The 14238-nt window shown below is 39.1% G+C and overlaps 1 protein-coding gene across 1 annotated transcript in view; it reads right to left on the minus strand.

Annotated features, from left to right (window-relative positions):
- The window catches only part of CLNK (cytokine dependent hematopoietic cell linker), a 30599-nt gene that overhangs the window by 2421 nt on the left and 13940 nt on the right, over positions 1 to 14238 (minus strand). The window contains exons 8-14 of the mRNA XM_075148782.1: positions 13470 to 13497; positions 9848 to 9866; positions 8639 to 8714; positions 7412 to 7452; positions 3240 to 3373; positions 2783 to 2860; positions 2497 to 2652 (exon numbers count right to left, since the gene is read on the minus strand). Coding sequence (XP_075004883.1) covers positions 2497 to 2652; positions 2783 to 2860; positions 3240 to 3373; positions 7412 to 7452; positions 8639 to 8714; positions 9848 to 9866; positions 13470 to 13497 — 532 coding nt within the window. The remainder of the gene's footprint in view (positions 1 to 2496; positions 2653 to 2782; positions 2861 to 3239; positions 3374 to 7411; positions 7453 to 8638; positions 8715 to 9847; positions 9867 to 13469; positions 13498 to 14238) is intronic.

A 14238-nucleotide genomic window follows, 5' to 3' on the forward strand; every position in this document is an offset into this window, starting at 1 on the left:
GTTTTTAGTTACTGCATTGTGAGTCGAGCCTGATGCTGCAGACATGCTAAAAACATGTATTTTGTGCGTGGCAGATCTAGTTTTGCAAAGGCGATATGAAAAATAATTTAAAATTTAAATTTTGTGTCATGATCAGCTTTAAATGTGAGCAAGGTTTTGGTTTCTTTATCGTCAAAAGAACTGTGTACATGAAAAGAAGCAGCATTACAGCTATCTCTGGATCTTTAATATTGAAAACTGACTGGAGTGGGGGAAGGTAACAGCCAAGTAAAGGATGCTTAGGACAGCAGTTTTGAATGTAAATGCCCAAATGTCCCGTTTGGGGATCTGGTCTTTATAGCTTTATGTGATTTGGCCTTTAGTGAGCTCAGTATAATATATGAAATACGTATGTAGATGTGAACATCTGTGGCTAAATTCCTAGCAAAAGATACAGCTTTACTAAGTGTTTGGGGTTTTTTTGTCTCTGCTTGTATTTGTTATATTCCAGTTTGATACTAATTTAGCTGCATGGGACTTCAGTTACTTGCCATTGATGACCATCACATTGACATAGAAGTAACAATTTTTTAAAATATACAGAAATATGATGATCAATGCTTTTTTCCCCCCTTACGGCCTTAGAAGGCTATATGAGAGCTAATGATGCACTCATGAAAGTTGAATTAAATACATTAAAAAAAAATTGTTAATAAAAAATCTTTTTTGATCATACAGTGTTAACACCTTGTAAACTGTATATGAAAAATCGAGAGTTGCAATTGGATAGGGAAAACTTTGAATAATTATGTGTAAGAAAAAACCAAGTTTTTAATGAATGGAAATAGACTAATCCAAGAGTGAAAACATGCTGGAGAAAATCAGTAAGACTGCACCTTTGAATTAAATGAACAACTGGGGAAAAATGTAATAGGTCTGCACCTGTTTGTTGTTGTTTAGGTTGCTTCCTCTTTAGCAGGTGAAGAAGGAATATTCAGCTAATCTAGATAAAGCAGCTGTCTGCATTGCATACTGCAAAATGTGGTGTAACAAAGGGTTTCTCTGTGGAGGGACAATGCAGAGCACTCTGGAAAGCATTTTAATAGGCATTGGAAAATTATAGGCAGCAATTTTGCTGTAATTCACAGCCTTGCAAATTGTTTTCACACTCCTGAGATAAGACCCTTAAGCAAGCTGCAGAAGTTGAGGTGACAGTTTTCAAGAAAGACCATTTTTGGGGAATCCTTTCAGACTGCCTGAGATGGAAGTAGCTCTGCTGAGCAAGGTCTGTGCCATTGATTGTTCATTATTGCACATGTGCTTCGTGCCCAGTCCAGTGTTAATTTTATTTTCATTTCTGCTGCTGAGAATAATGCATAGAAGTGGGAGGCTGTCATTTCTGTGGCTCCCCGGTACTACATATAGCTGACGAGCAAAACAATTCTGAAGTTTTTCTGGTGTAGTCGATCTACGGGAGGATTTCTGAATTCAAGAGAAACAATATTCAATACTAAAAAGGAAGTCTTAAGGTAATATGTCAGGATTGCAGATTTGGCCTGGTAGAGCCAAGTCTTAGATATACTTCTGGTTATTAACTAGATGCTTGAAATCCTTATTCTGGAATTGTAACTTTCCAATTTGACTGTTGTCAGTCCAGACCCACTTGCTGTGCAGCCGGTCCTCCCTTATGCTGAATTTCATGCTCAGCTGAGCATTCTTTAAGTTTCTTTTAATTTTTTTTGCGAGTATCACATCTTTGTAGAGATAACTGTTTCAGTTTTTCACACAAGAAAAAATAAGTTAAGACATGCAGATACAGTATTTGTTATTTAACCATATAGGTAGAATAAGAATTAGACTTATCATGAATATAATTGAATTTAATTCTGTAAAAAAGCATTGCTAATCTAAAGGGATTTTCTAATTGAAATTTACCATATCAGAAAGACTGATTGGTGGGGACCCACGATTTAATTGCTTCTGAATATCCATGACAACTTTTGTCCTATTTCCTCATTTTTTTTTAAAAGATACTGATTCCCCTTTTGCTGTATGAGAGACAGACAGTAAGAGACATTATGCAGCAATAACAGCAACAGGCCTGTCTGTCATGCTGTCAGATAGGTAGAGTTGTATATATTTTAAAATATATTATGCTTATATTATAACAAGTTAAAAAATATGCTAAAATAATATGTATACCTGGAAATGGAGGACGTTTCCCCTTTACTTTGCGGATGTTACTTACAGTAGGTAAAATTATTATAAGTACTTAGGAAATTTTCACACCGATTTAAATGTGAATTTGAGCATGGTATGTAAAATTCAGTTTTAAATTGTTATCTTGAAGTTGCTTGAAACTTTGAGACATACTTGAAATAAGAGCATTTAATGAAACAGCAAGTTTGTTATGTGGGAGAGTTTATAATTGATCTTTAGTATTAAGAACTTGTGAAGTGCGACATAAAAGCAATAGACTATAACATTAGATGTTACAACATCCACCGTTTTACTTACATCATCTCCTCTGAGCCCTGTTCCCAGTGCGTATTGCTGGCTCTCTTCCAGAAAACGTACTTTAATGTTGTATACTCTTCTTCCGTAATAGACAACCAAAACATACGGTTCAGCGTTTGATTTCCTTGAACAATCTCTAACCAAGAATGTCTCATCCTGTGCGACACAGATTTAAATTACGGATTTTATGGTTAGTTCACAAAAAAACTCGTAAGCCCTCGTGGACAGTTTGCAGACGTTTTCTCCAAGAGTTTACAGTCCAGGTTTCGAGGTAAATTGTACTTACAGTGTTTTCCTGTAACAGTGCCTTCTCTGCTTCATGGCGATCATATTCTCCAATGTACCATTCATATTTGTTTAAATCCTTAATTTTAAGATAGTATAATCAGTGTATAGAAATTAACCACAGCTGGCAGAAGCAAAAGCCAGTGAAAATAGATTATATCTAATGTGCATTTAAAGCAAGTTTAGCACAGTTGATAAAAACAATTGTAATGGATCTATATTGAGAAGTCCTGTTAGGAAATCTGAATCAAATTAGTCATGTAAATTCTTATCTGTGGTTTCAAGAGCTCACATTGGACTGTTCAGGGGTGCTGAATACCCACAGCTTTCAGACCACTTAACTTCTTGGGGAAATGATTTCAGTAAACAGTCATTCTTATGGGGGGGGGGTGTGTGCCCTGTAGTGATAAACCTGTTTTCTAAAAACCTGTCCCCTTATGAAGTGAAGCATTCTTTACCTTTTCAGTGGATTGGGTAAGAGATTGCATTTCCCATTTTATAAGTGACTCTTTTGATATATTTTTGCATGCTGTGTACGGCGTAGGAGATGGTGACCTCTTCACTGACAAATTCTCTACATTTAACATGGATCCTGTAAGAGTAAATTCAGAAGGAAAAAAATTGTATTTTCTAAACTTAAGTTATAGTTTCATTTTACCCTATCAGTTTTACTTAGTAAGTCTGAGAATAGCACTTACAGTTTAGAAATACAGTATTGTGATATTAATCTTTAAAATTTGGAGCTGTCAGTTATGAGTGGTCTTGTGCTAATGCAGCACCAGCGATTTCAGATTCATGCCCAAAGAGATTTAACACATTGGTTTCCTGATGTTTTTTAATTGACATGACTCTGCCAGGTTCTTGCGCACATAAACATAGCAAAATGTTAAAGATAAACTATTAATAAAATAGCAAATGCTAAATAAAAAAGTACATATGGGACAAGTGTAATGGTTCATTCTGTTCTACTTTCACCTTTTGAGCCCCTTGTATTTGTGTTGGATCAGAGCTGCTGTTATGTTGGATCATATTAAAGCTCCTTATTATCCCGTTGCCAGCTAGCATTGTTTCCACCAAGCTGTTGAAACCTTAAAGGATTCGGGGGTTCTGCCATGCTGATGAATTTCAGTCTGCTCTGCGAGTTGTTTCAATTAACAAATTTAGGACCAAGAAGTGAGGTTGCTCTTGCATTATGAAAAAGATGAAGGTGGTGGTCCCCGGCTGCGTGTTCCTGCTCCATGCTGCACTGCTGAGAAGGCAGCTGCCTGAGCGAGCTTAGATAGCTGAAAACCATCCTCCCAAAGCAAACGTGGTTTGCAGTCTGTAGATTTAGGGCTGCCATTTACCAGCCAGACTCAGCTTGCCACGTCACTGGGGAGCTGGGCAAGCGCAGGGGATGGGGCAGGAACACCAAGTGTGGGTTTATGTGGGAGGCTTGGGCAGGCTGAGTCAGATGAGGATGCAGCAGAAACAGTCTGAGAAAAGCAATGGCGTGCTTTCAATGTTAGGTTGAATGCAGTTTGCAGGTACACAACATGGGGAAAAAATGGTTAATTGAAGAATACAAAAACATTATATTCTACTCTACAACAGAAAGCATTTTTGCTTGTTTCATGCAATGCTGGTGGGAGAAATGACCTAGTGTCTATTGTAAGAGTAAATGAGAAAAATGTGATTATCAATGGCTTCCATCTTTTCCTTCTGCTTACTGTCACAAGAGACAGTACTGTTTGCCAAAGCGGCATTTCATTATGTTTTATCAGTTCATGCTTTATCAGTTTATTATTCTTCTGCCCATACATAGCATTTTCTGCCCATACATAGCATAGAATATTAAAGTAATTTGACTTGGAAGACATTCTTTTACAGAAGAATAATAGTTTTCACTGTGTTTCACTGTTTCATGCATACAGGTACCATGTTCTGGTTTATAACAGCATTACATTTGTTTTTAAGACAGTAAACAATGTCCACTGATCTCAGTAGACAAACAGCCATGATCTTTCAGCAGTCTGTTCAGAAATGAAATCACTGTTCAAAGGGTCTGGAACCAGACATCTACATTGTCTTTCTGCAATCGGTTTGAGTTGTCAAAATGCGAATATGTCACCATTCAGCTTATTGGATCCTGCTTTTGGCATTTGGGTTCACATTACATTTTTGGTGGCTATCCCCAGATACTTTATTTTTGAAAAGAGACCCCACAGCTGGGACCATGTTTGCTTTGTGACCAGTGCTGTGTTTGTTCTGTAAAATTTTTTTTCTAATATGTCTTAAATTGTGGGACAAGAAATGGAGAATTCTCCTGCAATGCTCATGGTCTGGGTCTGGCTGGGATAGAGTTAACAATAGCTTGCTGAGAAATTAAAGAAGAATGTTTCAGATTTTTGAACAGAAAATCATTTGTTTTCAACAATAAAAGCTAAAAATGTCAGAGAGAGAAATACGTACTTACATAGGATAAAAAAGGATATTTGTATAAATTTAATAAAATTAATATTTCTTATTTAACTATTTTTTAATCCAAACATGGACTTGAAAATAAATTGTAGCATAGCAGGGGGAAAGGCCACTTTCTGTCCCTGTTGTTTCCTGAGGGCAGGGAATTTACAGAGGGAAAAGGAGATTGTGCCATCCCAGAGAGCCTGAATGACCAAGAGCAGTAGTAGGGATGGTAGGAAGCGTCTGAAGTGGAGATGGGTGTGGGGCACCTAGAAAAAGACTGAGAGGCTGCTGAGAGCACAGGAAACGGAAACCTAGATGAGCTTTGCGGATTCTGTAAAGACTGATTTTTAGTAGGTATCTGGAGGAGAATATGTGGAATTGCACCCCCAGCACAAGAAGGATGTTAATAACCAGAAGTGGCTCGGGGGGGACCACCACCAGAGTCAGGGAGCTGGAGCCTGTGAAACAAAGCTGGGGGGGAGGCGGGCTTGTTTAGCCTGGCAATGACCAAAGTTAAGGTGAATCCTACTTTATCTGAACAAATAATACAGTCCATATGTTCTTCCTGGTGTTACTTGCTTTTACCATAAATTCACATTGTGCAACTCATAGGTTCTTGGTACAGTTTAGGGGTTTTCATACAAAAGGGCATTTGCAGAGGCAGTTAAGGGAAAATATAAAAGTATAGTAAATGTAGTCAAGGACAGTAGGAAGTTACCAGCATGGATGATTCCTATAGCTCCTTGGTCCCCAAAGTCCCTGGGTCTCCTAAGGTACGAACTCTCTTTTTAAGGAATGGAGATACAGCATGAGCTAACTTGACTGGTGCGTTTTAATGACATTCAAAAAACCAAAAAGACCAAGGTCATATTATTTGTATGTACTCCATCTAATTTATAGATACACCTCTTTATCAATGAATCTGTTTATGAAAGACAAATATATCAGAAAGTTTCCTTTATAGCATCTTTTATCTTTAGTATGCATTTCTGCAAAAATAAATCATATTTACACATCAGAATGATAAGTGTTTTCTTTTGCTTACAGAATTCTTATCATGAAGTTTGGCTAATAAAGGGATTTTGCTTTTCAAAAGTCTGTAAGTAGATGCTGGGGTGTTTTTCTGTCTCCTTTGAGTTTACGGAAATACTTTTTCAAGCCGGTGTAACTATACTGAAAAGTAGGGATGAGCCACATAGAAATTTTGGGTTAAATACTAACGAGGCCATATTTTTCTAAAAGAAATTAGGTAGAGGGCTTGGTGGGCAACAAATACAGTATGATATGACAGCAAAAAGCTAACACAACTTTTAATAGTGTTTGTAGGAGTATTGTCTTCAAGATTAGGGAGACAGTGTGCATATGAATCAAGTGGTACTGCTCCTGTGTGTAGCATTCAGTTCTGGGAATCTTAAATCCAGGGAGAATGAGCAGAGGGACATGGCCACGGTTCCTGGGCAAGCCATACCACAGGCCGTTTCTTGGCAAGGCACCCCACCAGTGTTAGTGTTGGCTTCCAGTACATTCCCTTAGGTAAAACTGCACAGTCCAGGGGATGTCCTATTGCCAACCATAATAATTTGACAGACCTGCCTGATAATGGCACCTACAAGTCCTACCCTGTAGGTATCTGGGATAAATCTAAAGCAGTTTCTTCAGAGTTCACTGTATTTGTTTACACAAAGGCATTAAACCCACAGTAGCTGCTCTATAATGTCCTGAATATCTGTAGCTTCCATGTAGCCCAGCTGATTGCACGTCTGCCTGGAAAAGCAGAGACTGTTGTGCTCACAGCATGCTCTTTCTCTGTGGGTGTCTCTTTGTATGCCAATTTATCTTCTCTTCCTCTCCCCATTGTCCTTCAGTGGCTGGTCCAAATCCTCTTCCTTTTCTGGGCGTGGGGGTCTGCAGTGGTTTAACACTTGCATTCTAGATTGGGCATTTCTTAGCTTGAACCAGGTGTGCGGTATAGCCGAACAAGTAACTCTCTGCTTGTTTCTTCACTGCTGTTGACTGTGGCATTGTTTTACTTGTTTTGTGCTTGCTTTCTTTAACAATCCCTTTGCAGTAACTCCGTGCATCGAAAATCCCCAGTGCAGACATACCCATGTAGAAACACCAATCTGTTTCTTATTCTTATTTATCCCTGCCTGGTTTAGTTTTCAAAGCAATCCCTGGTTCTTACCTGAACTGCAAATGCTTTTAGAGCTCCCCGTACATCGAAGGCTAGGAGAAAGCAATGAATGAAAGTAACATCAAAAAAATGTTTCTGTTAGTGGCAAGTATTTAAGTAAGAGTCAAATTAGAGAGCAATGCATAGCTGTGCTTCCCCAGAATACCCCTTCCTCCCTCTGCAGATTGCAGCTTTGGGCCTTCCTGGGTTTCAGGTGGTAATTCTGTATTTAGCATCTTTTGACAGATTTCTCTTCCATTGATTTTACCAGCCACTTTTTGAAGTTATATAAATTTTTACTCTCCACAAGAGTCTTTGGCAAGAGTTTCACATTTTAACTTGCATGTGTAGTGAAGCACAGTTTGCCTTTGTTCGTTTTGAGCCCATTCCCTGCTTATTTCAGCTGATGTTCCCAGTCCTTCTGTAGGCAGACCAGGGAGCAGTTGCTCCCTGTCCTTTCTGATTTTCTAGACCGCTGCTGGGTACCCAGCTGGTATTTTGTTGTGCTATTAATTAGAACTGGGAAGAACACTGACCAAATAACTTCACATAACAGAGCCACTGGTACCACAAAAGATGAAACAAAATACTAGGGGTCACAAATACTGTCACATTTACTCCAGACAATAATTTTATCTTGGCGAAATACCATCATCGTAAACAAGGCTAGATGAGAGATTCACTATTTGTCTAGGAAAGATGTGAAATCATTCATATACTTCCTATACTTTAGCCTACGCTTTTTGTTTTTGTTGAGTACTTTAGGAAGATACAGATTTTAAAACACATTTAGAAAAGAAAGATTTGTGTAAGTTAGAGAAGAAAAATAGGAGCAATTGTGGCAGATTTCTATGGAAGAATAAGTGGCCTTTGGAAGGCCAAGTGTGTATTCTTTGTATATAAAAATAGAAAATAAGGGGGAGAGGAAATGCTGAAGCTGGAGATGGCAGGGCTTCTTTATACAGTATATTTAACACCCTATCACAGAAAGTGAGGCAAAAATGTAATACAGTAGGATGCTGTTAAAGATAAAAATTGAATGTGCAATTAGAATAGCTTGAAAGCAATTCCCAAAGATGGTTATTGTCGTGCGTCAGGGCAAAACATAATATATCACTACATGGCATCAGAAAGTGATATCATCTTACTTTTATTGCATAGTGAAGTATAATTTTCTAGGGCAGAATGTTTAGTCCTTGAAGCATCCAGTACAAAGTCATGAAATTCTTATATTCCTACCTGGCTTCAGGATGATGCTTTGGTTTATACTGTTGTGCTCGAAAAGATATTTCAGGTTTCTTCCCCAAATCTGTAGCTATTAATAAAAAGAATAAGAATTTATCATTTCCTCTTATGTGTAACTTTGACAGTATCTAGCAACTACTGTGAAGTAAATTAACTTAATTAAATTCATATATGAGGGGATACAGTTCAATAGAAAAAGCTAATAAGGCTACAATCAGTCTGGCTTAAATAAGTCAGCGAATGATTTCAGTGGGAAACATTTATAGTAGTATTGAATGTTACGTGGTGAACGTTACAGGTTTTGCTGATGCCAAATATGGCTTAACATAATGGTAAATAATGCAGAATACTGTACTAGAAATATACAGACGGTTCATAAATCCTTTTTATAGGACAGGATAGATAGGCATTGAATGTATTAATGCAGTCAATACTATTTCTAGCTGCAAGGAAACTGTGCCTTAATCTGCCAAAGGAACTGCCAGAGGAAATTATGAACTCATTAACACAGAGGTGTAAACAGCATGAAAATCATGTAGCCTGTATCTATCTTCAAAGTATTTCAGAGTAACGTTTTTTTTCATGGACCTTCATGCACACATACATAGTGAGTGGCTTAAGCTAGTTTTTCCAAGCTGTATGTATATCTGAAGAATTGACATGTTTTTAAAACATGTTTTTTTAAAAAAAAACCCGCTTTTTGTAGCTTTAAAAACCTAAAGCTTTTAAAAATCCTTCAAAATTCTTGCGGTCAAATTATGGGAAAGGAGCAAGATGGAGAGAAGGGAGATATCCTCTGTGCAGATCCAGTCTTTTCTATTCAGGATATCCTTCCCTCAGTTTTTTAGGTTCCAACACTCTTATTTTCCCCAGGATTTTAAGACTTTGATTTGCTTAGAACAAATACCTGGTGATACCCTGGTTCCCTAAATAGCTGTAGTTAATGCCAAGTTAAATTCCTTTTTTCTGCTGCATCTTCCACAACTGTTGAGGTCACTCTACATCTCTATTCTTAGCAGACGTATACCTGGGGGATGTCTCTTACTCATTTAAATATAGAGCCAGACGGCCTGATGCTACATAGCAGGATAGATGTCAGGTTCCTATACTGATTACTTCAGCTGGAGTTTTAATGATAGGATATTTTGTTCTTGCAATATGAAGGAAAGATAACAAATTAGTATCATACTATTAAATACTAACCTTGTTCTCTTCCAGTTGCCTATATAAAATGATAACAGACAGTAAATATTTTTGATTACCAGCTTGAACTTACCCCAACAGACCCAACTATCTTTTAATTTTAAAACAATTTATAGACATTCAATCATTAATACTTGATCACTTCGTCAAAAACTCAAGCTGAATGTTGATCTCAGTCCACTGACAAGAATGAGAACCGAATTTTTAGAGGTATAAGTGAACACATGCCTTATTGCAATGATCACCATTTCATAATGACTATTGTGCATCAGTTTAATTTACAATATGGTTTTCCATCATTGATCTTGTATTATATCAAGAGATTGATTTTGATTGACTGGAGATACACTATCCAAAGATTAAAATCAGTCATTTCTTTTCAGGCTCCTCAACTGACAGTACAATTATTTTTACTGTCATGGCAGATACTTCATTCAGAATCACTGTGTGGAGAGCCTTAATTCAGCATATTTTGTTACAAAGAAGTGAATGATAGACAGGTGTCTAGAGACCAGATTTTGACTCATAAACTTTCACTGTATTTCTGTATTATTTGATTCACACAGGAATAGTAATTATTTTGATTAATTTGATACACACAAGACTGTAATACATAAATATTAAAGATAGGAATTTGTTATTCTTTGTAGATGTTGTATCTTGAGTCTTCCTTAAAAGTTACTGCCCCGGTAATGTTTTCCCATGACTTAGAAATTTGTAGTCTCATTCAGGTCGGAAGGGACCTAGGCAGGTCTCTAGTCCAAGCTCCTGCTTAAAGCACAGTGAACTGCGAGATGAGACTTGTGCTCAGAGCTTTGTCCAGCTGGGTCTTGCAAACCTCCAGAACCTAGATTTCGCAGCTTCTCAGGGCAACCTCTTCCAACACCCTCATAATTATCCTCATAATAAAACTCCCTCATTTCAAGATCGTTGCCTCTTGTACTTCCACTGTGCACTCGGTAAAGTACCATGCTCTGCCTTCTTGATAATCATCACTTAGGCACTGGCAGGCTGCTATCAGGTTCCCCCAGAGCCGCCCGCTCCAGGCTAAGGGAGCCCAGCCCCATCAGCCTCATTTCACAGGGCAGGTGCTGCACACCCTGACTGCACTGGCGACCCTCTGCTTACCCACTCCTCTTGGTCAACAGCAGCCTTGTGTGGCACTCCAGGTGTTGTCTAATGAGTGATGAGTAAAAGGGAATAGTCCCTTCCCTTGATCTCTTGGCTATGCTTGTCTTGATACAGCTCGATACGCTGTTAGCCTTTACGGCTACCAAGGGCACACCAGTGGCTCGTGTTCAGCCTACGGTCCCCAGGTCCTTCTGAGCAGAGCTTGTGCCAAGGGGGTTAGTCCGTCCCGGGGCAGGATTTTGCATTTGTCCTTTCCAATTTCAGGAGGCTCCTCTTGACCCGTTCCTACAGCCTGTCTGGGTGCCGGTGAAGGGCAGTCCTACTCTCAAACCTATTGACCCCCCGTTTGGCGTCTGAAACCCTGACAAGGGCACAGTCTGTCTCCTCCTCCAGGTCACACTGAAACTATTTATGTCTTTGGAGCTATATGAATGGGAAGTGATCCAAATTAAATTTTATCTTTTCCATGTTATGAGATATACAATATTTCTCTTTAAGATGGAGCCAAACTAAGAGCCTGTTAAAAGCTGCAGTATTTGTGCAGCTGTACAGTGACCAGCCAGAAATATTAATTATAGATATAAGATATTTATTGTTCCTGGGGGTGTCTTCGTATTTGGTTTGTAGTGAGTCAGTATCTAACAAAAGACAAAGCTTTTTGTGTTAAAATATTATCTTTCTTTCTAATATCTCATTTTTTAGAATTAAATGTTAATTACCATATTGCAATCAAACCATGTTTTGTAATAATCTTTCAAACTAAAATAGTTTCTAACCATGGGAGGACTGAGGTTCTGGGACAGCCTCCCAGTCAGAATCATGGAGAAGAAAAACTCAAAGGATTTGAAAGTTAGAGCTAGACCAGCCTATAGATTTGTGCTACAGCCCACTGTGATAGGAAATGGCTGGATTTAACTAGTATAGAGATGTCTTTCTTTCCTCTTACAATGAAGATAAAAACCAATACAATAGAAACATATTAGTGCAGTAAATAGAACATGCAGTGAGAAATACAAAATGCCATAAATTCTGACCTATCTCTGAATTTTACAAACATCCTTTAACACTCTGCATTATTGTTGGGACTGTATCTCTTAATACATCTTATAGGAAACCACTTGTCATAACTAAACCCCTTTATTGCTAAACCCATTTCCTCTGCTTTACTTCATTGGCCTGAGTAGAAAGTGAAGGAACTTGTTAAAAACTTTTTACAGAAACTGAGATCTGAAAAAAACCACCAACCACTTTCCTTTACCAGTCTCTGTGTAAAAGTTACTGCTTTCTGCTTTATATATGCCTATAGGTGAATTCACAGCATTGCTTCTCAGCTTCTGCCCTCTGGCCAGAGCCAGCTGGTGCAGGGGTCCTCAGTGGCAGGGCTGCAGGTGGCCATGCTGGGAGGAGAAGTGGTCAGCCTGGAGGTGCGGGGAGGGAGGGAAGAGCCCTTTTAGCCTCTGTCAGACAGGGGAACTCAGAGCCGCTGCTTCAGCATCGCTGGCGTTGAGAGCACACACGTCTCAGCGGTGCCCAGAGCCTAGAGCTGCCCTTGGTGCAGCTTTGCAGACTGGCTGTGAGGAAGGTGGGTTGTGAGCTGGAGGATGGGGCCAGTGGGAGATGTACTGGGGTATGTACTGGGGCTTACTGGGCTTGCCCATGGCTCAGGAGGTTTGAGGACATAGCAGAGTGAGAGCTTTGGCAGGAGGACGGGTGGGCTGCGCTGTACGGGGCTGTGCTGGGCTCAGAGGGCGGCGAGGACCATGCATCGCTGTGGCTGTGGTCCCCACCTTGCTGGGGAGGGCAGCGAGGGACTCGGCTGGGGGAAGCTGTACGACCACGCAGGTGCCTGAGCAGCAGCGTGGTGGCCCCCTCGGTTGCTGCTGGAGCTATTTTGCAGGCAAAGCTGCCATTTGACTGAGTGACAGATTTGCAGGACTTGTGAGAGGCCCTAGGGAAGAGGCGGGGGGGAGGACAGGGAGAAGGAAGCTGGGGGATAATAGGTGAGGTTCATTCTGCATATAAAATTTGTCAGTTTTTTCTCTTCTTGAAAAGGGTCACGTTATTTTTGAGGTAGCCTTGTATTTACATCAGAGTAATACTATTAACCTTATTTCATTTTTCTGCTTTTAAAAATCTATGTGGAATCTCTATTTCTCTGAAAGAGTGTCTCTCCTGCTGCTTACTGTGCAGAGGCATCCGCAGCATCTGGCAGTTAAGAGATACACTTTTATGTGGATACTTGGGAAGGTAGCTTTACACTATGTGTGTTTTTATTTCTGCAAGCAACGTCAGGAACTTACCTTACCATTCACAGAGTAGCAGTATTGAAAATGCTACACGCATCAAAGATAGATATATTTGTGACCCAAAACTGATATGGTTCTTATACTATTTTTACCAATAGGCTAAACTACTGTTACAAGAGAGGTTGTGCAGCCATGGAATGTGTATGCTTTTTATGGTCATAATATATACAAGGATGATTACTTACTTCGTTTAGTTCCTTAACAGATAGATGTCTGGAAAAGAAAGAATTATATGCAAAACTTTTCATTATGATAAAATAAAAATCACTTTGAGTACTTAAATACTTTGATTACATCATCACTGAAAATTAACAGCCCTTGGCAAGGGACAGATTTTATTACTGCTACAGAAATTCAGAGGCTGGTTATTTTTTTACATAAATTATTTGCAGGAAAACGTTATGGACTTCCATAAAAAAGAATAGCATCCACTGAATTCATTATGGTAAATGAGAAAAGTCTTTGTTAAGGATTTATTCTGGGAGGAGGGGAGAAGAGATATGAATGATTATCAGCTTTCTTCACTACTTTTCATCTCATGCCAAAATGTCTTATTATGAACTTTAAAGTCAGCTATAAATGGAGGTAAATTCCTTGAAAAGTTTCAAAAATGAAATGTTCCCAGAGGCAGAATGGAAAGTATAGAGGAAAGGAGGTGCAAACCAGGAAAAGAGAAATGGAGAATGCTCCTCATGGTCCTGATTCAAGTAGGTGTTTAAGTATTTTTCTGCCTTTTCCTGATATACCTGGTCAACAGGAATATCTTCCTTTCCTGAAAAGGATCATCAGAAAATATTCTCCCCCAAAAGGGACAATGTATTGAGTCTGACACCTTTTGTTAGATGTCCTGGGTTTGGTGAACACTCATGCTTTTTAGTAGCTTGTATCTCTTGGGGAGGAGTGGCTGGAAAGCTGCCCAGTGGAAAAGGATCTGGGGGTGCTGGTTGACAGCCG

Source organism: Calonectris borealis, chromosome 4 (genome assembly GCF_964195595.1).
Source record: "Calonectris borealis chromosome 4, bCalBor7.hap1.2, whole genome shotgun sequence".
NCBI lineage: Eukaryota > Metazoa > Chordata > Aves > Procellariiformes > Procellariidae > Calonectris > Calonectris borealis.